Source organism: Bos mutus, chromosome 9 (genome assembly GCF_027580195.1).
Source record: "Bos mutus isolate GX-2022 chromosome 9, NWIPB_WYAK_1.1, whole genome shotgun sequence".
Classification (NCBI taxonomy): Eukaryota; Metazoa; Chordata; class Mammalia; order Artiodactyla; family Bovidae; genus Bos; species Bos mutus.
In genome coordinates, this window is record NC_091625.1 from 28,355,343 (window position 1) to 28,377,791 (window position 22,449).

The 22,449-nt window shown below is 39.6% G+C and overlaps 1 protein-coding gene across 1 annotated transcript in view; it reads right to left on the reverse strand.

Annotated features, from left to right (window-relative positions):
* Window positions 1-22,449, reverse strand: part of CLVS2 (clavesin 2) — a 76,762-nt gene that overhangs the window by 16,560 nt on the left and 37,753 nt on the right. Inside the window, exon 3 of the mRNA XM_070377105.1 lies at window positions 371-481. Coding sequence (XP_070233206.1) covers window positions 371-481 — 111 coding nt within the window. The remainder of the gene's footprint in view (window positions 1-370; window positions 482-22,449) is intronic.

Below are 22,449 nucleotides of genomic sequence, written 5' to 3' on the forward strand. Positions count from 1 at the left end.
TCAACATATATAAAACTTCTGTCTAAACGTTACTTGAAATTAAGTATACCAATAACAATACAGTAACATGGCATAATTGTTTTTTTTCACTTTTAAACTGAGGCTTTAATATATGATGAATGTGCTAAAATGTTCTCCCCATTTGTGGAAAAGCAAGAGAGTTAGTTTTTAAATATTTCTTTCACAGATACACTGTTCAGAATTAACCACAAGGTTTTAAATTTTGTAAAATATCTTTTATATTAAATAGTTACATTCAGTATAGAAGCACACTTTTGCTGTAGCAAACGTTATACACGCAGTATGCATGATAACTTATTGAATGGGGAGGGAAAGGAAACAAACAAAAAAAAAAGAAGCAAGCAAATACCCTTTTCCGAGTCTTCTCCTTCAGGAAAGGCCGGATCACGGTGTACAGGGCATGGATGTACCATGGTTGGTTAACAAAATGAATTCCTCCAAATCTTGCTGGGAAACTATCCTAGAGTAACATGGAGGGGGAAAAAATCAAAACACGCTTTAAAACATTGAGAAGGTTAAGGGAAGGCGTTATGGTGAACAACTTTGTTATTTCACACACTTAAATGAGATTATCTGCATAGCAAAGGAGAAAAAGAAAAAAGAACCTTACTGCAATTAACACTGTAAATTTCATATGGAAACTGAAGGAATATGTAATAAAGCACATCTTTCTCAAGAACCGGTTGTTGATAGGAATTTCAGTGTTTTTAAGAGTGCCACATTTCAAGCTTGCAAATTCCTGATAGTCATTATAAACCAAGAAATATAAATAAAAGACCTGAGAAATCTGTTGCACAATGAATCTATGTTAGATATATGTATATTAAATTATATTTAAATTAAAATGTTTTATAATTTTCAATGTAGACATCTATAATGTAAGGACTGTCACATATCAAACACATTTTATTCTATTATCAACTTTACTATGAACACTCTCCTTATTCCAGCTACCAAAAAAAGGAAATGTGCTTAAGCAAAATAAAAACCTGGAAGTGTAGTGTAAGAAAATTCGCACACGCATTTTGTCAAGGTAAATGAAACTCGCATGCTCTGTTCTTATCCCACAGGAGGAAAATGGGGCTATCATAAAGCCAGCTTCTCTTTCAGTAAGAACTCTCTTGTGCAAGATTTGCATCTGAAGTGATGCAGAGGTGTTTTCTTCTCATCTGTGACTAAACAATTGCATTTCAAGTCCACCCCCAAATCTGAATAGAATCCTTAAATCAAACAGATTACGACATTTGACAGTCCTAAGATTCTGCATAAATGCACCTAATGGTTCAAAATTCCATGCTGAGCTGACTACAAAAGTCTCCTTTTAAAAATCCATCCACTAGAAGTCTCTCTTGAGTGGCATCATAATAATTAACATATTTCTGGATACTATATAGAGCATAAATAAAAACAAAGAACAGAAACTGAAATAATTGTAAATCTATTTTCTTAATTTAAATTTTCTCTTGAATAAGATTCAAAAGATTTGAAAACACTGTTTCGTTTTTAGGGAACACATGAGCATTAAGGGCTTGGTTGGCTCAGACAGTAAAGAATTTGCCTGCAATGCAGGACACTTGGGTTCGATCCCCAGGTGGGAAAGATCCCCTGGAGAAGAGAATGGCTAGTGACTCCAGTATTCTTGCCTGGAGAATTCCAAGGACAGAAGTGCCTAGCAGGCTACAGTCCATGGGGTTGCAAAGAGTCAGGAATGACTGAATGACTAACACTTTCATTTTATGAGCATTAGAAATTAATTAGTGATTTTGTACAGTGGCTTTTGAGTCAACAAACATTGTTTTAGCAAAGAAATTTCTATCTCTGAGAATAATATGCTATGAAAACACCATGGTACTTCCAATAATAAATTGGTAAAATGTGTCTTATTCTATGTCAGTGTCTTACTTCTTTTATAAATTTGTGGTTTTCATTCATCAAAAGATTATTACAAAACAGAAATGAATCAGGTAAAAAAAGAAGACATAGTTGTTTTTAAATCATGACATTTTTATACATAAAAAGAAGATAAATAATGTATACACACTAAAAAGAATACCAAAATGTGCCCTCCATTCAGCTTAAGAAATAGAATATGCTGGTAACCTTGAAGTTCACTGTATTTTCATATTCTTTCACTTACCCACATTTTAAAATTTCATATTTTATTTCAAACATAAGCATTTCTTTTGCTTATATTTTATGTTGTAAATATTGTGAATATATCATATTATTTTATATTTTGCATATTTTATTTATTTTTTATTTTATTATTTTGCTATGTGTGTTAGTTGTTCAGTCATGTCCAAATCTTTGAGAGACCATGAATTGTAGCTCACCAAGCTCATCTCTCAGGCAAGAATACTACATATACAAATATACTAGGCTTCCTCCGGTGGCTCAGCAGTAAAAACCTGCTCACCAAGCTCATCTCTCAGGCAAGAATACTATATATACAAATATACTAGGCTTCCCCCAGTGGCTCAGCAGTAAAAACCTGCCTGCAATGCAGGAGCCGCAGGAGATGAGAGTTAGATCCCTGGGTTGGGAAGATTCCCTGGAAGAGGGTATGGTAACCCACTCTAGTATTCTTACTTAGAGAATCCCATGGACAGAGGAGCCTGGTGGGCTACTGTCTACAGGGTCATAAAGAGTCAGATTCAACTGAAGCGACTTAGCAGCCACCACGTAAACTTTAGACAAAGGTCATAGTGAATGTCATCACATAATGGTGTTACTGAGGCTTGTTGGATCTGAAATATAAACATTTTGTGCACAGCTACAGTTCATTGTCACTATTATATAGCACACCATTGCATGGTGGTTGTTCATTCGCTCAGTCGTGTCCAACTCTTTGTGACCCCATGGACTGCAGTACTCCAGGCTTTCCTGGCCTTCTCTATCTCCAGAATTTGATCAAACTCATGTCCATCAAGTTAGTGACACTATATAACCATCTCATCCTCTGCAGCCTCCTTCTAGTCTTGACCTCAGTCTTTCTGAGCATCAGGGTCTTTTCCAATGAGTCGGCTCTTCGCATCAGGTGGCCAAAGTAGTGGTGCTTCAGCTTCAGTATCAGCATCAGTCCTTCCAGTGAGTATTCAAGGTTGATTTCCTTTAAGATTGCCTGGTTTGATCTCCTTGCTGTCCAAGTGACTCTCAGGAGTCTTCTCCAGCACCAGAGTTTGAAAGCATCAATTCCTCAGCTCGGTCCAACTCTCACATCCATACATGACTACCGGAAAAACCATAGCTTTGACTAGATGGACCTTTGTTGGCAAAGTGGTATCTCTGCTTTTTATTATGCTGTCTAGGTTGGTCATAGCTTTACTTCTAAGGAGCAAGTGTCTTTTAATTTTGTGGCTACAGTCACCATCTGCAGTGATTTTGGAGCCCAAGAAAATAAAATCAGACACTGTTTCTACTTTTTCCCCATCTATTTGCCATGAAGTGATAGGACTGGATGCCATGATCTTAGTTTTTTGAATGTTGATTTTTAAGCCAGCTTTTTCACTCTTCTCTTTCACCTTCATCAAGAAGCTCTTTAGTTCCTCTTCATTTAGAAGAAAGTGAAGTCGTTCAGTCGTGTCTGACTCTTTGCGACCCCATGGACTGTAGCCTACCAGGCTCCTCTCATGGGATTCTCCAGGCAACAGTACTGGAGTGGGTTGCCATTTCCTTCTCCAGGGGATCTTCCCAACCCAGGGAATGAACCCGGGTCTCCAGCATTCCAGGCAGACACTTTAACCTCTGAGCCACCAGGAAAGCCTTCATTTAGAAGAGGTGAGATCAAATTGTACCAATTTATACTCTTCCTTCCACCAGTTATGCAGGAAAGTTCTGGCTATTCCTCATACACTTGATATTGTCAATCTTCCTAATGCCAATCTAACGGGTATAAAATAGGTTCTCTTGACACTTTAATTTGCTAGTTGCTTGGTCTTTGCTGTTTGTAATTCCATCATTAATAACTTGCTTGATAGCATAACCATTTTACTCAGAGGTATTCTGCTTCTGAGTCCTTGAGGGCCTATCTGCTGACCTTGTTCATGATATCTTGTTTACAGTGAGTTTATATTTGGTTACTATTAATCATTGGGAATCCTGAAAGAGCTATCTTGAGGATGCTTCTCTCCAGGCAAGATCTATATCATCTCTACCAGGTTCTATCAACCTCGTTTGGCTATAATTTAATTTCTCATCTCACAGTTTCTCTGCCTGTAGGATGTATGTATGTGCAAATGTCAGATACATGAGACAACTATTACTTCAGAGTATCAGGGAAGACTATTATCATCATTATTATTAATACTGTTATTACTATTATTATTTTTATACCTGAGTATGGAAGAGGCGGACTTCCCTGGTGGCTTGGCAATGAGGAATCTGTCTGCAATGCAGGAGAAGCAGGAGATGGGGGTTTGATCCCTGGGTTGGGAAGATCCCCTGGAGAAGAGCATGGCAACCCACTCCAGTGTTCTTGCCAGAAAAATCCCATGGACCGAGGAGCCTGGCAAGCTATTGTACATGGTGTTGCAAAGAGTCAGACACAACTGAAGCAACTGAGCAAGCACGCATGGGAGAAGCAGACAGGCTTCCTTAAAAGTTTCCTGGCCAGCTGGGATTTTCCCAGCACAACCTTCCCCTAAGGATGTAGCACTTGGAGGAATGCAGGTTCTCATCAGTCACCAACTTGCCCTCAGTGTGTGGAGGCCTCATGCCTGCTCCTGCCAACCCCACAGCCCCAGCAACCATTACTCTCCAAAATCCTAGGTTCTTGTGGGTGTGTGCTCAGTTGCATCCAACTCTGCGGCCCCATGGACTGCAGCCCACCAGGTTCCTCTGCCCATGGAATTTTCTAGGCAAGAGTACTGGAGTGGGTTGCCATGCCCTCTTCCAGGAGATCTTTCCAACCCAGGGACTGAACCCTCATCTCTTGTCTCCTGCATTGGCAGGTGGATTCTTTACCACTAGCGCCACCTAGGTTCTTACAGTCAACATTTACCTGCAGAACCATTCAAACTTCACTTAAATTCTTTTTTTCTTTCAAGTAGACTCTGTGTGCTAGTCTCTGTTGGGACTTGTCTTATGTTCACGAGAGTTCAGTAGATCATCTAGACATATTTTCATTGTGATTTTTTTCAAAACTTTGGTGTTTCATGGCAGGGCGTTCTTGAAGAATTTTTAACCTATAGCACTGCCTAAAGCAGAACTACTTGGTACACTTTTAAAATATACTCCCGAGTGAGCATTTTGATCTCTAGAACAAAACTGAATGAACAACAGTTATCGATTTATTTAACCAAAAGTCTTAGCTCAGAGATTTTTCAACTTTGAGAATCATTTGAAGGTCATGCTTCTTCTATTGTGAAAAAGGAATATGCACACGTAAGCACATAACTTACAAATGATGCCATTAGACACATCTTTAAATACAGAATAATTTGGTCACAGTTAAGATGGTGTAAAAGAGAAAGAAAAGCACTGACTTTGAAATCAAGTAGACTCAGGTTAAAATTCTAACTTAATACCGCCTGTGTCCTCTCGGGCATCCAGGTCCACAACGAGGACATAACACTTGATTCCTTCCTTTCCTCACTGTGACACCACTCACTTCCTCTCTCTTTCTCTCCTGCTTGTGGTGTTACCATTATACGTATGATACGTCTTTTGTAGTTGCCCTGCAGTCCTTGGACATTCTGTTCTGCTTTTTTCCCTTTGTTCTCTTTGCATTTTGGTTTTTGAGGTTTCTATTGATATAACCTCAAGCTCAGAGATTCTTGCTTAGCTGTGTCCAGTCTACTAAAAAGTCTATCAAAGACCTTCCTCATTTTTGTCACAGTGTTTGATCTCTAGCATTTCTTTCTTCGTTCTTTTTTAGACTTTCCACCTCTTGACTTACACTGCCCAGTTTATCTATTAAACTGCTTTCCAGTTTATCTATTAAACCTGCTTTCCAGCTTATCTATTTAAGCCCTTAGCATATTCCTCATAGTTGCTTAAATTCCCAGTTTAATAATTCCAGCACCCCTGCCATGTATCATTCTGATGATTACTCTGTCTCTTCCAATTGTGCTTTCTACCTTTTTTCAGCTATGCATTATAATGTTTTCATGACAGCCAGGCATGACCTACTAGGTATAAAGAACTATTGTAAAAAGCCTTCAGTAGTATAATGGTAAGATGTGGGGCAGGGTGAAGCATTCTATAGTGCAGCAGACTAGCTCTCGTGCTTTTAATGATCCTGTCTCTGGACTGTGCACTCCCAAGGGTTGTTTTTTGTTTTATAATTTTTTTCTCCCCTCTTAGGTAGAACAACATGGCTAAAGTACCCAGAGTTGGGTATTTCTCTTCTCCCATGTGGGGACTAAAATTGGGAATTTTCTTTCCTTAGGTCAGTTGTGGTAGTTTAGTTGCTAAGTCGTGTCCGACTCTTGTGACCCCATGGACAGTAGCCTGCCAGGCTCCTCTGTCCATGGAATTCTCCAGGCAAAAATACGAGAGTGAGTTGTCATTTCCTTCTCCACATAGGTCAGTTATATTCTAAGAATATATTCTAATAACCCAGCCACTTGGGTTCTGGTTACCTGCACCTACCAGGAGATACTAAAATTGTCTCTTAATTTACAAACTGTGAGCTCTTTAAGTGCAAAGATCGTGTGTTCTCCTGAGAGCAAGCCTTGATGACCAGAACAGTGCTCTGGCATATTTAAAAATGGCTCCTTTTCCCCACCCCCAAAGCAAACACAAGGGGATTTTTCTCAAATACTTACTGAGAGAACTTGGGTCAAGATTCTGGAGGTAAATCTCACCAAAGTATGGATGGACCCCTACACCTGCACCCTCACTGGAGTTTTTCACTCTCAGAATTTTGTACAATGAGCCTCCAGCAATTTGTCAATTATAATTCAGGCTGTCCATCTCCAGCACTGGTTTCCATGCTGGTTTCTGATCGAGAGTTTCTGCCCCACTAAGCCAAGACTGCCTGTATTCACCTGTTTCTCCAGTCTTGGAGGTAGGGGATTGCCCTGTATCCTTGTATCATCTTTAAAAATCTAAGAATAGTCGTTGACTTTTCAATCTGCTCCATTTTTTCCTTGTTAGGACAGAGTAGCAACTTCCAAGCTTTTTATATGTGAAACTGAAAACCAGAAGTCTGATTCCTTCACTTCTTACCACACCCCAAGTCCTGAAATATTTATACCCAATGCTGTGCAGCTTCATATTTTCATATTCACCTTCCATATGATGCCAATGTGATCCCAGGAAAACCTGAAACCACTATCCCCATTTCTCTGCTTAGTATCATGTCACTTCCCTCCATCCCCTTCATGTCTGTTCATACTCATGTGCTGTTTATTATTTGTTGATTCTATTCCTTTTTTCCCCCCTTTTTAAAATAATCTGCTCATACTGAACCCTTAAGAATCAGCTCAGGCAACATCTTCTCCAGGAAGCTTTATTGATCCTTTTCCTCACTTCTCATCCCAGTGAAAGAAAGTAAAGTGAAAGTGAAGTCGCTCAGTCATGTCGACTCTTTGCGATCCCATTGACTGTAGCCTGCCAGGCTCCTCCATCCACGGGATTCTCCAGGCAAGAATACTGGAGTGGGTTGCCATTTCCTTCTCCAGGGAATATTCCTGACCCAGGGATTGAACCCAGGTCTCCTGCTTTGCAGGCAGATTCTTTACCATCTGAGCCCCTGGTAGCCTCATCCTGCTGCTGCTGCTGCTGCTGCTGCTGCTAAGTCCCTTCAGTCGTGTCCGACTCTATTCGACCCCATAGACAGCAGCCCACCAGTTCCCCCGTCCCTGGGATTCTCCAGGCAAGAACACTGGAGTGGGTTGCCATGTCTTTCTCCACTCTCCCATAAAAGCCTACCTCTACCATCACAGTGCTGGAGTCCATCACTCTACCTACCATGAGATACTAAAATTGTCTCTTAATTTATCTGCTTTCACTACTAAACTGTGAGCTCTTTGAGTGCAGAAACCTCTGCACTCAAAGTGTTCCATATGATCTGTTGGTGCTGGGCCTGGCATCCATTTCCACCCACTTCATGCCCAACTAAGAGAGCAGGGCATGGAAGGCTAAACCACAGGAATCTTACCACGAGGGTTCTTAACAGGAGAGATCTATATGACATCTACTTGAGTGAGATTTAAAGGACTAAAAGGAGGCAGCAGTCACCTTCCTGTGCAACGACAGCTGCTAAACAAGCACCAGGCTTCCCCAAGGGCTCAGGGGTAGAGAATCTGTGCCAGTGCAGGAGGTGCAGGTTTGATCCCTGGGTCGGAAGATCCCCTGGAGAAGGAAATGGCAACCCACTTTAGTATTCTTGCCTGGGAAATTCTATGGATAGAGGAGCCTAAAGTACACGGAGCCACAAAAGAGCTGCACATGACATAGTGACTAAATACCAACAAAAGCAAGCTCTAGAGGAGCAATTGTTTACAGCAGTATCTGGACGAGATCTTCCACTTGGTAGTTGTCACTTTGGCAGGTAAAAGTCTGCTGGGACATCAGTCAGTAAGAAGGTAAAGACATTTGTTTATTGACCTCTGAATCTCATCTGCAGGGTTGTGACCTCAAAACAAGAGATTAGTCACAGTTACCCCTAATTCTCATTCCTCCTGCTCTTCCAATGAGGTTTTAGGCACTCACTCTCTGCATTTAAATCAACTTGAACTATCCAGAGATTTCTGTTTTGTGCACTGAATGTTGATCCAGACTGTGCTTGATTCACCTTTATACTCCTAGTGTTTTGAAAATGTGTGTATATATATGTGTGTGTCCCAGAGCAAAGCTAGATGAATATTTATTAAATGAAATAGATCTTGATATTTATTATTTCAGTTCAGTTCAGTTTAGTTGCTCAGTCGTGTCCTACTCTTTGCAACCCCATGAACCACAGCACGCCAGGCCTCCCTGTCCATCACCAACTCCCGGAGTCCACCCAAACCCATGTCCATTGAGTTGGTGATGCCATCCAACCATCTCATCCTTTGTCGTCCCCTTTTCCTCCTGCCTTCAATCCTTTCCAGAATCAGGGTCTTTTCAAATGAGTCAGCTCTTCACATCAGGTGGCCAAAGTATTGGAGTTTCAGCTTCAACATCAGTCCTTCCAATGGATACCCAGGACTGATCTCCTTTAGAATGGACTGGTTGGATCTCCTTGCAGTCCAAGGGGCTCTCAAGAGTCTTCTCCAACACCACAGTTCAAAAGCATCAATTCTTCGGCACTCAGCTTTCTTTATAGGCCAATTCTCACATCCATATATGACCACTGGAAAAACCATAGCCTTGACTAGATGGACCTTTGTTGGCAAAGTAATGTCTCTGCTTTTTAATATGCTGTCTAGGTAAGCCATATTCTCTGAGCTACAATTTCTTGATCTGCAAAATGGGAACAACATTTAATAGGATTGCTACAGCTAACCATTGGTGTTACTCATTCAGCACACCTCCTTGGTACTAAGCTACCAAGTTAACAATGAACCCTCCCTTTACACAAGTGGAAATGACCATGGAGGAAATTTTACAATATGGCTTACCGGGCAGTTGCTTGGCCTTAAATAAAACTACAAAGTGCATGCATGGGCGCTAAGTTGCTTCAGTTGTGTCCTACTCTTTGCGACCCTATGGACTGTAGCACACCAGGCTCCTCTGTCCATGGGGTTCTCCAGACAAGAATACTGGAATGGGTTGTCATTCCCTCCTCCAACACTACAGAGTACAAAACAGTAATAAAAATATCAAGAAAATACAATATGCTAATCACTGGCTCTGCTGGGCACATTGCTGTTCACTGGAGACAATGAAACAAGAAATGCTTTGCAATTAATGAGAGAAGGGCCAAAAAGGGCTGAAGAAAGTTAATAGAACTTCTATCCTCCAAGAGCTTTTGCCAATTCCCCTGCTTCCATTCATTTTCCCTTGAGCAGAACATTTGGGCTTAATGCACAAACTCTTGAATAAATTCTTCAGTTAAATGCAAATGTGACCCACTAAAGCTCTAGTGGAATTCAGCATCTCTCCAAGCCTCTGTAGACCATTCAGTTCAGTTCAGTCGCTCAGTCATGTCCAACTCTTTGTGACCCCATGAACTGCAGCACACCAGGCTTCCCTGTCTATCACCAACTCCTGGAGCTTGTTCAAACTATGTCCATTGAGTCAGTGATGCCATCCAATCATCTCATCCTTTGTCGACCATAAACTTAAATAAATATCATTCTTTGGGAGAAGATGGATTTGGAAGTACTTCTATCCTGTAGTATGTGAGTTTCTTTAAGAGGTGACTGCCTTGACAAACAACTGCAAAACAAGCTCAGTTAAAGCACAGCCTTGACCATCTCCTCATTGGCACAGAAAAACTATAGACACTATAGACTTTGGCACCATTGGCCAAAGTCAATATATGGAGGAGTTAACATATTTATGGGGCCACCCAGGTGGCTCAGTGGTAAAGAATCTGCCTGCCAAGCAGGAGATACGAGTTTGATCCCTAGGAGGGAAGATCCCCTGGAGAAGGAAATAGCAACCCACTTCAGTATTCTTGCCTGGGGAATCTCATGGACAGAGGAGCCTGGCAGTTCGTGTGGTTGCAAAAGAGTCAGACATGACTTAATGACTAAACAACAACACAATGACAAACATATTTGTATCTATCAAATATACATAACTGATTATTCCCATATTTCTAGCAAAAAAATATGTTTGCTCCAAATATCTAGCCATTCAAGAAAAAAGCTGGAGAATCTATTAGCATATTAGTTTGATTTTTAACCAATCTTGATGAAATATAAAAATTGTGTAATAAGATTACTACTACTATGAATAAACTGTCAGATTTAAGAGCATAAATCAATATAATTTCTGGTGTAAAGTCTGACATCATAAATGTGAGGAAAATGAACTTTCTATTATTAAATCCACAACTTTGGTCTTGTTTCACAAGTAAGACTAGTTAGAATTCCTAAACCACACTGTCCAGGATTCCTAAACTTTTCAACTGTGTTAAGAATTGTCCTCCATGTGAATATAGGCAAAAATTCAACTTGTAGTTCACCCATTCAGAATTAAATCTATTCAGCTTCTTAAAATGTTTTTCTTTTCATCTTTTCTTGCACTTTTGTATAGCACTTAGTTTCAGCTACTGTATGTGCTATGGCAAAATGCATTTAGTGATAATGCACCAGCACCTAGAAATTAGATCTTTAATTCCATAACTCTATCCCTAAAGTTACATTAGAATAAAAAATAAAATACTATTCTCTTATGATGCTTTTAGTATAAATATAAAACATGCTTGTTGCAGAAATTTTTAACACAAAATAAGTATAATTTTTAAAAAGTCACTCATAATTTTACCAACCAGAGACAAAAGCAATACTCTAAGCATCTTGGGATATACTTCCATTTTTTTTTTCAGTTAAACTTTATATAGATGGCATGAAACTCTATCTAATAGTCAGGAATTATGATAATAGGTTTTTTTTTTAATAATGGCATGTATGTATTCAACATATGTAACATCACTCCCTCTAAAAGTATGAGCAGATATAGAAAGTAGAAGGTGATTATTATAGCAACTGATACTACTGGTTCCTTAGGTGGGCTTCCCAGGTGGCTCAGTGGTAAAGAATCTGTCTGCCAATGCAAGAGACATAAGAGACACGAGTTCGATTCCTGGGTCGGGAAGATCCTGAGAAGGAAATGGCAACCCATTCCAGTGCACTTGCCTGGAAAATCCCATGGACAGAGGAGCTCGGTGGGCTTCAGTTCATGGGATCGCAGAGTCGGACATGACTGAGGACCAAGCACACGTGCACATTCCTCAGGTAGGATCATGTGAAATGAAAATATTTCCTGCCATATCAACAAACAAGAAATGTCACAGCCATCAGCAATTTCTGGCCTCCAAAAGTGAATGCGGGCTCCCCAAACTGTGATCCAACAGATGCTGTCACCCCCACAGTAACTGCTGAGGAGCTGGGGAATTCAAGAAGCAACAAGAACAAGGAAAGAGGATGGGCCCCAGACAGCTGAGGTTCACATGAAAGGACTGAATTCAAGGAGCCCAGAGGCTTGCATCTTCCCATACAAAGAATGTTAAATTCCTTAACTGGACACCTGATCTTTGATGTTCAGATTGCCTGTTCCCTTTGTTGCAAACTTGTATATAGCCTGACTTCCCTTCCTTCCTTCTTAGAGCAGTTTTCTCAGAGCTACACATTCCCACCAAACATTCCCACCAAAAAAAAAAAAAACTCTTTCAGGTTGTGACGATATTTTTTAGTCAACAGTCAACATTAATTTCCTTCAGATACGTTCAAACTTCTGAAGATTGCTTTGCCATGCTAACCATACCATGTCTTCCTAAGTATGTACATTGAGGATATCCTTTCTAGATGGTAAAATAGTGTCTTACTACCTCATATCCATCTTCTAGAATGTTGTATTAGCTATCTGACTACATGTCATAACCATCTTCAAGGAGGTTAGATTCCTGAATGAAATGTTTGTTCTAGTTCCAAAGCCTAGCTCCCATTCCCTAACACTAGCATCCGGAGCAGTGTCTGGAACTGAAAATCAGTTGTGATCCTGTATGTTTAGTGTCATCAATGGTGGACAGACAGATCCAGGTAAGTCATTCAATTGTGTCCACAAGGGAAACAAGAATTTTTACCAAAACATTCGAACTAGTGCCTTCTGCCAAACTGTGAGAAGACACACAGGGAAGTATTTAATTATCAGCTAATTGGGATGTCTTTTTCTGTGCCTGTCTCATAACTGGTAATAAGCCATACGTAAATAAATGCAAATAACATATTGAAAATGAAGGACTTTGACCCTGGTACAGAGATAAGAGTTTACATTGAAATTGCACATGTGCAGAAGGCTGCTTCATCTCCATCCTCTTAATTTCTAACTGTCCATTAAAACCTCAAGCGACCTAGGTAGGCATACAATAAAAGAATTAGTTGGAGGCAAAGAATTGTTAAGAAACAAAATTTTACCCCCAAAAAAGCAATTGCTCTGATTTGTAGGGAAACAATAATGATTAACACTTTCTAGAATCAGTTTATATAACATTTAGAGTTTGTCATCAGAGAAAAAAGGGGGGGAAAAAAGTGAATGGTTGAAAAAATTAGTAAATTCCTGTTACAGGAAACAAGTCAGCCTTCAAAGATAGATCACATTGCATTTCGAAATAAGCACTTAGCAAAGCTTTTTATTTGATGAGCAATCTCTGAAACAAAATGCATGTAAATTACAGATTTAAATTTTTATGATTCCTCAGAAAACAGTGCCTTAATTTTAATAAGTATTTTAAGAAACATGGATTAACCATGATGGATCATTTAAAAGAGTGATGAATAGGGTACGTTAATTTCCCATTAATATGTGGCATTCTTTTAGAGTTAAACATTTTTGAGATATGAAAATAATTTGAAATGACTTTGCCCTTCTAAAGGTTAAACTCTTAAATCCAAATATGTGTTAAAATAGAAGTTTCTATATTTAAAAAATATAAAATTAAATTTTATATAAGTAGAATGTTAAATTTTTTGATTTGTAAATTGATGTTCTTAGATTTTCATTTACATACTTCAGAGTATCTGTTTTAAGACCTCTGGCACAGGTCAGCTATTGTTTAAAGTGTCTATCATGAACACAAGTGTATCAACATGTATTTCTCTTAAGGGTGATCAATAGGATGTGCTGTACCCAAGGGCAAATGCATATCATTTCTGACATTTCTGTTTAAAAAAATTCCACTTTCCTTCATTCTATATGCATCAATATTTGGCTAAACAAGACTTTATGACACTATAACTCCTAATAAATCTATCTTTTGCCTTGTCACTCTCCTTTCATAAAATTCAGTTCCCATTATAGAGACGTGCTAGCTTTGTTCTTTTTCAGTTTTGTCTGAGGGTGTTTTCTTTTTTTAAGTTAATTAGAAATGATATCCAAGTGCAATGATGTTGCCTGATATTCTCCTTTCTGGGAAACATAAAAGAAAGCTTAGAGGGATCACTGGAGGGCTGTATCTTCTCAATGCAAATAACTAGGAAAATGGCCACAGGATTCTTAGGGATTAAATTATCATGTCCTTTAAACTATGAGTGGACATGTGCTGTAGGGAGAGCAGGTCTCACACCAACATTTTGAAGGCAGAGGTATCTGACTGCATTACTCTGTTTGCACTGAGAGAGTCTTCCAACTTCCACTCCAAAGGACTAGAAGGAACATCTCTGGGTCACCCTGAAGCCAGTGGTGGCCACGGGCTGCTCCAGCTCACGAAGCTATAGACCTAGAGAAAGGGAAGGAGCGATCCTTTCCTCACCCAAGATGGTACATGATTATCACCTGTTCACATGAATATGAGACTTTTGTGATGTTCTTATCATTGTTGTAATCTTAATACAGATCACCACTTCCCAATTTTTAATTTTGTTTTAAGAATTTTAAATACACTTTAGTTGGCTTTCTTAAATCTATGAAGAACTTTAGAGAACTTTATCTCTTCTCTCATCAGTAAATCACTGCTTGTAAATCATGGTTATACACTAATTCCACAGGAAAAAACACAAGTGTTATTCCATTTTTTTCCTATCCTTGTTATGCTTCAAGCACATGTATTAAAGTAATCCATAATACTCTTGACTTTCCGGTTCCAGGGATAAATCCACTTACCTATTAGGTAAATGTGTCTCCATCAGCAAAAGTATCCTTGTCCCTTCCTCCCCAGCCACACAATCAGAATTATTAATATTAAAAAGACCAGAGGGGATTATTATGGAGAGAACACCCATGAGAGTATCTTATAACTTTGTGATCAGGGTCTCTGACATTTGTGAGCGAGAACTAATTTTTCTCAAAATCTCAGGTATATTCTAATTCCAGGCAAATCATTATTTTATTATTGTTTTCTTGTGCCTACAGTTGATCACCTGATGCTACTGCACTCTGTGATGACTTAGAGGGGTGGGCTGGGAGGGGGGAGGGAGGCTCAAGAGAGAGGCGATGTATAATTATGAGTGATTCTCGTTGTTGTACAGCAGAAACCAACACAACATTGTAAAGCAATTACCTTCCAATATAAAAGATAATAAATACAAAAGAAAGAAAAAATGACAAAAAAATCAAAATAAAACTTTGCTTCAAATACATCCCTTCCCACCCTGTGAAGAACTCTGGAACACAATGTTGGTCTATTAGTGTGGCTAAATCACTGCCCCTAGATAAAACTCTGAAATTACACTGATGACATAGTAACATCAACTTTGTACATGTCTGAGTCTTGAGCACAGTAAAATATAGGTAACATAAAGTGGGATATTATATAAAATATTCCTCCTCGAAAGAACTCTACCTAGCTAAAAATATTTCTTAACGTAAAACCAACACTGAAAATGAATTTGTAACATGTTTAGTCATCACATAACTGAATGAGCAAGAAGATCTCTTTTTTGTGAGCAGTTGGTATTTTCCCCAGCTACTTTTGCTGTCAGAGAAGGTCTGTGAAACAAATCACAGTCACAGAGCCTTAACACAAAGACACACAGCTTATTTGAATTAGTCACTGCTGGTGTGTGCCTGGTACATGCAGGGGGATGGGGGCAAGAGAGCCTGGGGGACAGGACACAAAGCCATTCTCACACCTCTTCACCATTCATGAAGCACCAATTTCAATCAGATGTAACAGCAGGAGGGAGCCCAAGGTAAAAACTACCGCCGCGGAAAATGCTAGGTTCGTCTATTAAAACAATGCAAAGCAAAGGTAAGAAACAATCGCACCATTTCTAATTAAAAGAGAATATATGGCAATTTTCTGTGATCTGTGTCATGAGTCTTGTGGCTTCAATCTATATGCTAGCTGTAGCAAGACAGCTTTACTTTTACCCCTAGCCAGAAGACCAATCGGAGAAGGCAATGGCACCCCACTTCAGTGCTCTTGCCTGGAAAAATCCCATGGATGGAGGAGCCTTGTGGGCTGCAGCCCATAGGGTCGCTAAGAGTCGAACATGACTGAGTGACTTCACTTTCACTTTTCACTTTCATGCATTGGAGAAGGAAATGGCAACCCACTCCAGTGTTCTTGCCTGGAGAATCCCAGGGATGGGGGAGCCTGGTGGGCTGCCGTCTATGGGGTCGCACAGAGTCGGACATGACTGAAGCGACTTAGCAGCAGCAGCAGCAGCAGCAGCAGCAGACCAATAACGAATCAGGTCTCCCACTTGACTTTTAAACTACTTTAGTAACACACATTCAGAAGTGCTGACGTTCTTATATTCATAATTGCCAAAGGGGAATGAAGCAGCAAAACTTCAGCCAGAGGAACTGAGAAGAGCAAATTATAAAAAGAATTAGGCAGAAGTCCTTAAGTGAATATTTCAGGTCACTCCTGCCGACTCCGGCAGGTGAAACTCGCCAAGATTGTTTGTGATGGTGAAATTCAACGCTGTAAGGGTTTGGCAAGACAGGACCTGTCATAGTCTGCCAAGGAAACAGAAACTGGTGAAACATTCTCCCCCAGTATCTCAAAGCATGTAATTTATTTCTCCTAATACCACTTCTGGAAATAAATTCCAAGAAATTATCATTAATTGGAGCAAAAATTTTTGTACAAGAATGTTTTGTACATATTTTGTAATGAGGAAAACACTGGAATCAATTTAAATTTATTTAACAAAAGAGTGAATAAATGAATGATGTATTTGTAATATATAATACTAAAGAGCCATTGAAAAGGCATTTTCAAAGAATTTTTAATGACAGAAAACAATCAAAATATAATATTAGGTAATAAATCAGGAAAAATTTTAATTTAACAAAGAATATAAAAGACTTGGAAATATACATCAAATATTGGCCTGGTTAACCCTGTGTAATAGAATAGATGGCTTTTATTTTATTCTTTGTATATTTTATATCTTTCAAATGTTCTGAAATGACCACATACTACACACATACATGCGTGCACACACACACACACACACTCTTAGAGAAATATTATTAAAAAATCAACACAAAGACAATATAGAACTAAGCATTGATTAATTCTAACAAATATTTACTGAAAACTGCTCAAGCCTAGGAAACATCAGGGGAATACGAATGAAGCAGAGTCCTTATTTTGAAGAAATATATATTCTGGTAAAGGGAACAAGTAATGTAAAATAAGGGAAGATAATGTCCACAAGATGTTATCAGGTTTAAAGGAGAGAAAGAATGATAGGTTGAACAGAAACTGGAATGATGAAGAAAGAATTTCCCAAAGAGGCAGTATCTGCAGTAAATCTTAGAATGTCCATGAGAATCCGGTCTCTGTGAATGAGGCAACAGAGCCAGGGGAAGAGGGCTTCTCAGAGAGGAGCAGTGGGGCCAGAGAGGAGACTGGGCCCTTCAGGATACAGACGCCAGGACTGTTTATCTGCAGCTGAAGCCAAGTGTGAAGAAGTATTGGCAGCACAAGTGAGAAGCCAGTTTTGCCGTCCACCCGAACTGTCCAAGCTGTCTCACAGCAGAGTTTGTGTGTATCTCGCATTGGGCCTTCGGAGAAGAGTGGCATGTTTCAGTCCTGCTGTGGGAACACTTATCTAGCAGGGCTGTGTAGTTTGCTATGGAAATTTGACATTTTAATATTTACGCTTTAGTGCAACCACTTTGACGTAGAGACGTTCTGTCTCAGGTTGAAAATAGAAAACAAGTGTCAGTTTTGTTTTGTTTTTTAAGACACAGACATCCATCCATCAGGTCCTCCCATCACCAGGCAGAGAGTTCAAGACGGTAAGGGTTAGCAATGGGATGGGCCCAAAGGAACTAACGGAGATAAGGGTGGAATGAGAGTCCTGGGTGTAGTGATTTTATGGTTTGACCTACCCAGTTCACTTAATGAAGACTTGAAAAACATCCCCCTTTACTTGATTTCAAGTAGGGAGAAAGGCAGAAGGAGGCATGAGGTCAAGGCTATTAGGACTGTGCCAGTAAAAAAACCAAATTCAAGTCATAGGAAGGTGCTACCAATAAAAGGAAAACAAGGCACACTCACAGAAACACGGGGCAGACAGACATTATATAACTGAAATGACTAGATGCAGAGGAAGCATACCAGAGAATGGCTGAAAGCAGGCTGGTACATTTTAATCTTGCTTAGTTGAAAGACCACTACTTGTACTAGAAACTGAAAGAGGGAAAGGATTATATTTGAAGGGAAGTGTGATATGTCGAATTTCAACTGGCAGAAGGCCATGTGGAGCTATCCTCAAGTTTGGATAGCTCAGACTGGAGCAGAGACACAGAAAAGCAGAAACGGAGCAAAAACTGGAGACTCGTGAATACCCTGAAAAACGTTTTAAAAGGCTACAAGCCCTCGTATATTTTTAATGGTAATAATACACAGTTGTCTCCCTAACTGAAGTTCTTGACCAATATCACGTGAGTTGCCGGCTTGAGTAAGGAGTTGGAGAGAAGAGGTCACTGAAGCCAAAGTGATGTTTTCCAATCATTCGCCAGAACATTTTTAGCTCTACCAACTCCTTCCAAGACCGTGTGGGGTCCATATGGATAGTGAAGCAGTGGATTATAAAGATAGCTTGAGAGGGTCTAAAGATGTTCAGGCACGTGTCCTTCATAGAAGTACACATGAAGAACAGCATGGCCGAGGCTCAGGGTGGAGAGAGTCCCTTCACCCAACACTGCTAATGAGGAACTCCTCTTTGGTCTCTGAGTGTCTTCTGCAAGGCCAAGGGTAAGGAGGATGATGCTTCAGTTTAGCCAACCTGGGACTATTTACTTTTTTTTTACCTGGGAGTTTTACAACAGGAAGGAAGCAAGGATATGGCTTGGGTTGATCACTCCCTCTCCAAATCTGAAAACACATAATGAATGTACATCTAAAAAAAAGAAATTCTAACTTCATTTCTCAAAGATTTGACCATGCTTTCCTAGTGTTTATTACAAAAATCAAAGGTACTTATCGATTTGGTTAATTTGAGAAGATGCTAATTAGATCACCAGGAAATTCACATGGCCTATGTAGGATTACTCTTCCTTTACCTTACCCGCTGTGATTTTATTGGCAGTAATAATTATCCAGAGTTATTCCCTGGAAGTTTGCCTTCATATTGCTGCAAAGTCCTCTTACAAATAAATCTGTTTGGGAAGTCGTATTCAAAAAGATCTTGCACCATGGTACACTTCTCTGGAGAGGAGATGTCACTAATTGGAACTTACTGCCCCCTCATAGTATTCCTACACACTGAAGGGCTCCTTTCACTGTTGAATCTTACAGTGGTATTGGAGAGTTCATATTAGTTTTTGGCCTGCCAATGTGCATGAGAAAGATATGCAAACATCTCTATTTGTCCAAGAATTCATATTCAGGCAACCACACATCCTCTTCCCATAATTTCAATCATGGCATATACATAAAAAATAAAATAAAATTCCAGCCCAGCCACATAAAGTTGCATAAAACCCTCAAGAAAGCACAGATTTCCTGAATAAAGAAATGTTATTTCCAACGATTGCTGAATGCATGGATGTATGTGTTTAAAAAGCTCCTAACCTTCACCTGTTCCTTGCAATTCATGAACAGAAGAAATTACACCCCTTTACCTGACCTTGAAATCTAAGTGAACACAACACTTCTGAACTAGTAATAAAGCTGGTAGATATCCATTTTATATAAGGTGTAAATCTGACTGGAGCATGTCATTTTAAAAATTGAAGTATGCAACATTTTAGGCTGATATTTCAATTTGTGTAATTTTTTAAAACTCACACTCTAATCTTTTGGGCTTTCTTGGTGGTTCAGATAGTAAAGAATCTGCCTGCAATATAGGAGACCTGAGTTTAGTCCCTGGGTTGGAAAGATCCCCAGGAGAAGGGAATGACTACCCTCCAGTATTCTTGTCTGGAGAATTCCACGGACAGAGGAGCCTATCGGGCTGCAGTCCGTGGGGTCGCAAAGAGTCAGACACAATGGAGCAACTAACACTTTCTAACCTTTATAATAGTCCATGGCTCAACTGTAACTTACAATTTAGGTAAATTCCAGAGATTTTGGAGACAAAACACCAGGAGCTACACCTTTTCTCTAACTTCAACACTCTCTCTGTCACATTCATATAGTTTGTCATTGGATCAGGTCTTGATTGCGTTCCTTTTTTTTTCCTACCATCCCTTCAACATGGGTCTTATCTGTGTTCATGTATGTATATATGTACATATTTGATAGAGAATTCCATATAAAGTTCTATTAACTCTAAAAAAATAACCCCCAACTTTAGGAAAAGACATCAAAAATTCCTTTACAAGTAAATATTAAAAATCAATGAGTGAATAGATAGATACAAGTACCTTCCAATTGGTGAAAAAAGTGAAAATATTATAGCCTGAATCTCACCATCAGCGTCATGGTATACTTAAAACAAATACTTGTTGAATGAGATAAACACTTTTAGTATTACTTTTGTCCAACTCTTTGTGACTCCATGGACTGTAGCCCACCAGGCTCCTCCATCCCACAGGCTCCCCTGTCCCTGGGATTCTCCAGGCAAGAACACTGGAGTCAGTTGCCATTTCCTTCTCCAGGGGATCTTCCCGTCCCAGGGATCAAACCAGGGTCCCACATTGCGGGCAGACACTTTACCATCTGAGCCAGCAGGGAATCCTTTAGGAAAAGGCATCAAAAATTCCTTTACAAGTAAATATTATCACAAGGGTAGATTTACATTAAAATGTACTGCTTTTATTTCTCTAATAGTCTCTGTCATACAGATCTGATCAAAAACAAAACAGCAAAAAATCTACTTCTTTTAATGACGCAAAATAAAAAATGTTTTCCTGAATGTTATTCTATGGTGTTCTTCAAAAGTGATAATAAAGTGTTTGTCTCATTCAACAAGTATTTGTTTTAAGTATACCATGATGCTGATGGTGAGATCCAGGCTATAATATTTTCACTTTTTTAACCAATTGGAAGGTACTTGTATCTATCTATTCACTCACTGAATTTTAAATTTTTAATTATAGACTTGCAGGAAGCCGAAAAACTGAAAGGAAGAGCCTCTGTACCATTCCCCCAGTCTCTTCCAATGGGATACTATTTTACTAGAATAAACCATCAAAATTAAGAAATTGATATTGGTACAATCCACAGAGAATGAGACGGTTGGATGGCATCACTGACTCAAAGGACATGAGTTTGAGCAAACTCTGGGAGATAGTGAAGGACAAGGAAGCCTGGCGTGCTGCAGTCCTTGGGGTTGCCAAGAGTCAGACATGACTCAGCAACTGAACAACTGAATGAACTGAGTTCAGCAACTCAGCAACTGAATCCACAGAGCCTATTCAGATGCCATCAGCTTGACAAGCACTCACTGGTGAGTGTGCACATGTGTAACTTCTATGCAGTTTGGATCATCTGTGTAGCTCAGCACATTCAAGATTCAGAAATCATCTGTCACCACAGGGCTCGCAACCCGCTACCTCTTCAAAGTCACATCCAATCTATCTGACGCCAATCCCACACCTCTGGTAGCCACTGATCTGTACTCCATCACTATAATTTGTTATTTTGAGAGTTATATATATAAGTAGAAACAAACAATAAAACCTTTTGAGACGCTTTTCTCATTTACATAATGTCCTTGATATACTTGAAAACTTTGTGTATCAATAGTCGCTTTTTCCTCATTTTATTACTAAGTAGTTGCTTCCCTGGTAGCTCAGGTGGTAAAGAATCTGCCTGCAATGCAGGAGATCCAGGTTTGATCCCTGGATCAGGAAGATCCCCTGAAGAAGGAAATGGCAACCCACTCCAGTGTTCTTGCCTGGAGAATCCCAGGGACGGGGGAGCCTGTGGGCTGCCATCTATGGGGTCGCACAGAGTTGGACACGACTGAAGCGACTTAGCAGCAGTGGCAGTGGCTTCCCTGGTAGCTCAGGTGATAAAGAATCTGCCTGCAATGCAGGAGATCCAGGTTTGATCCCCTGGAGAAGGAAATGGCAACCCACTCCAGTATTCTTGCCTGGAGAACTCCACGGACAGAGGAGTCTGGCAAGCTATAGTCCATGAGGTTACAAAGAGTCAGACACGACAGAGTGACTAATACACACACATGCCATGGTATGGATATACCAACATTCACTCATTTAAGGATATTTGGGCTGTTTCCAGCTTGGGGCTATTATGTCAAGAGCATCTGTGTGTAGGGTTTTGTGTGAACCTAAGTTTTCATTTATCTGCTATAAACGCTCCAGGGTGAAACTGCTGGGTCACATGGCTGCATGTTTAGTTTTATAGGAAACTACGAATTGTTTTCAGATCACCACAAGGAAGGTATGAGAGATCCAGTTTCTCTGGATCTTTACCATCATTTAGTATTTTCACTATTTAGCAATTCTGGTAAGTATATA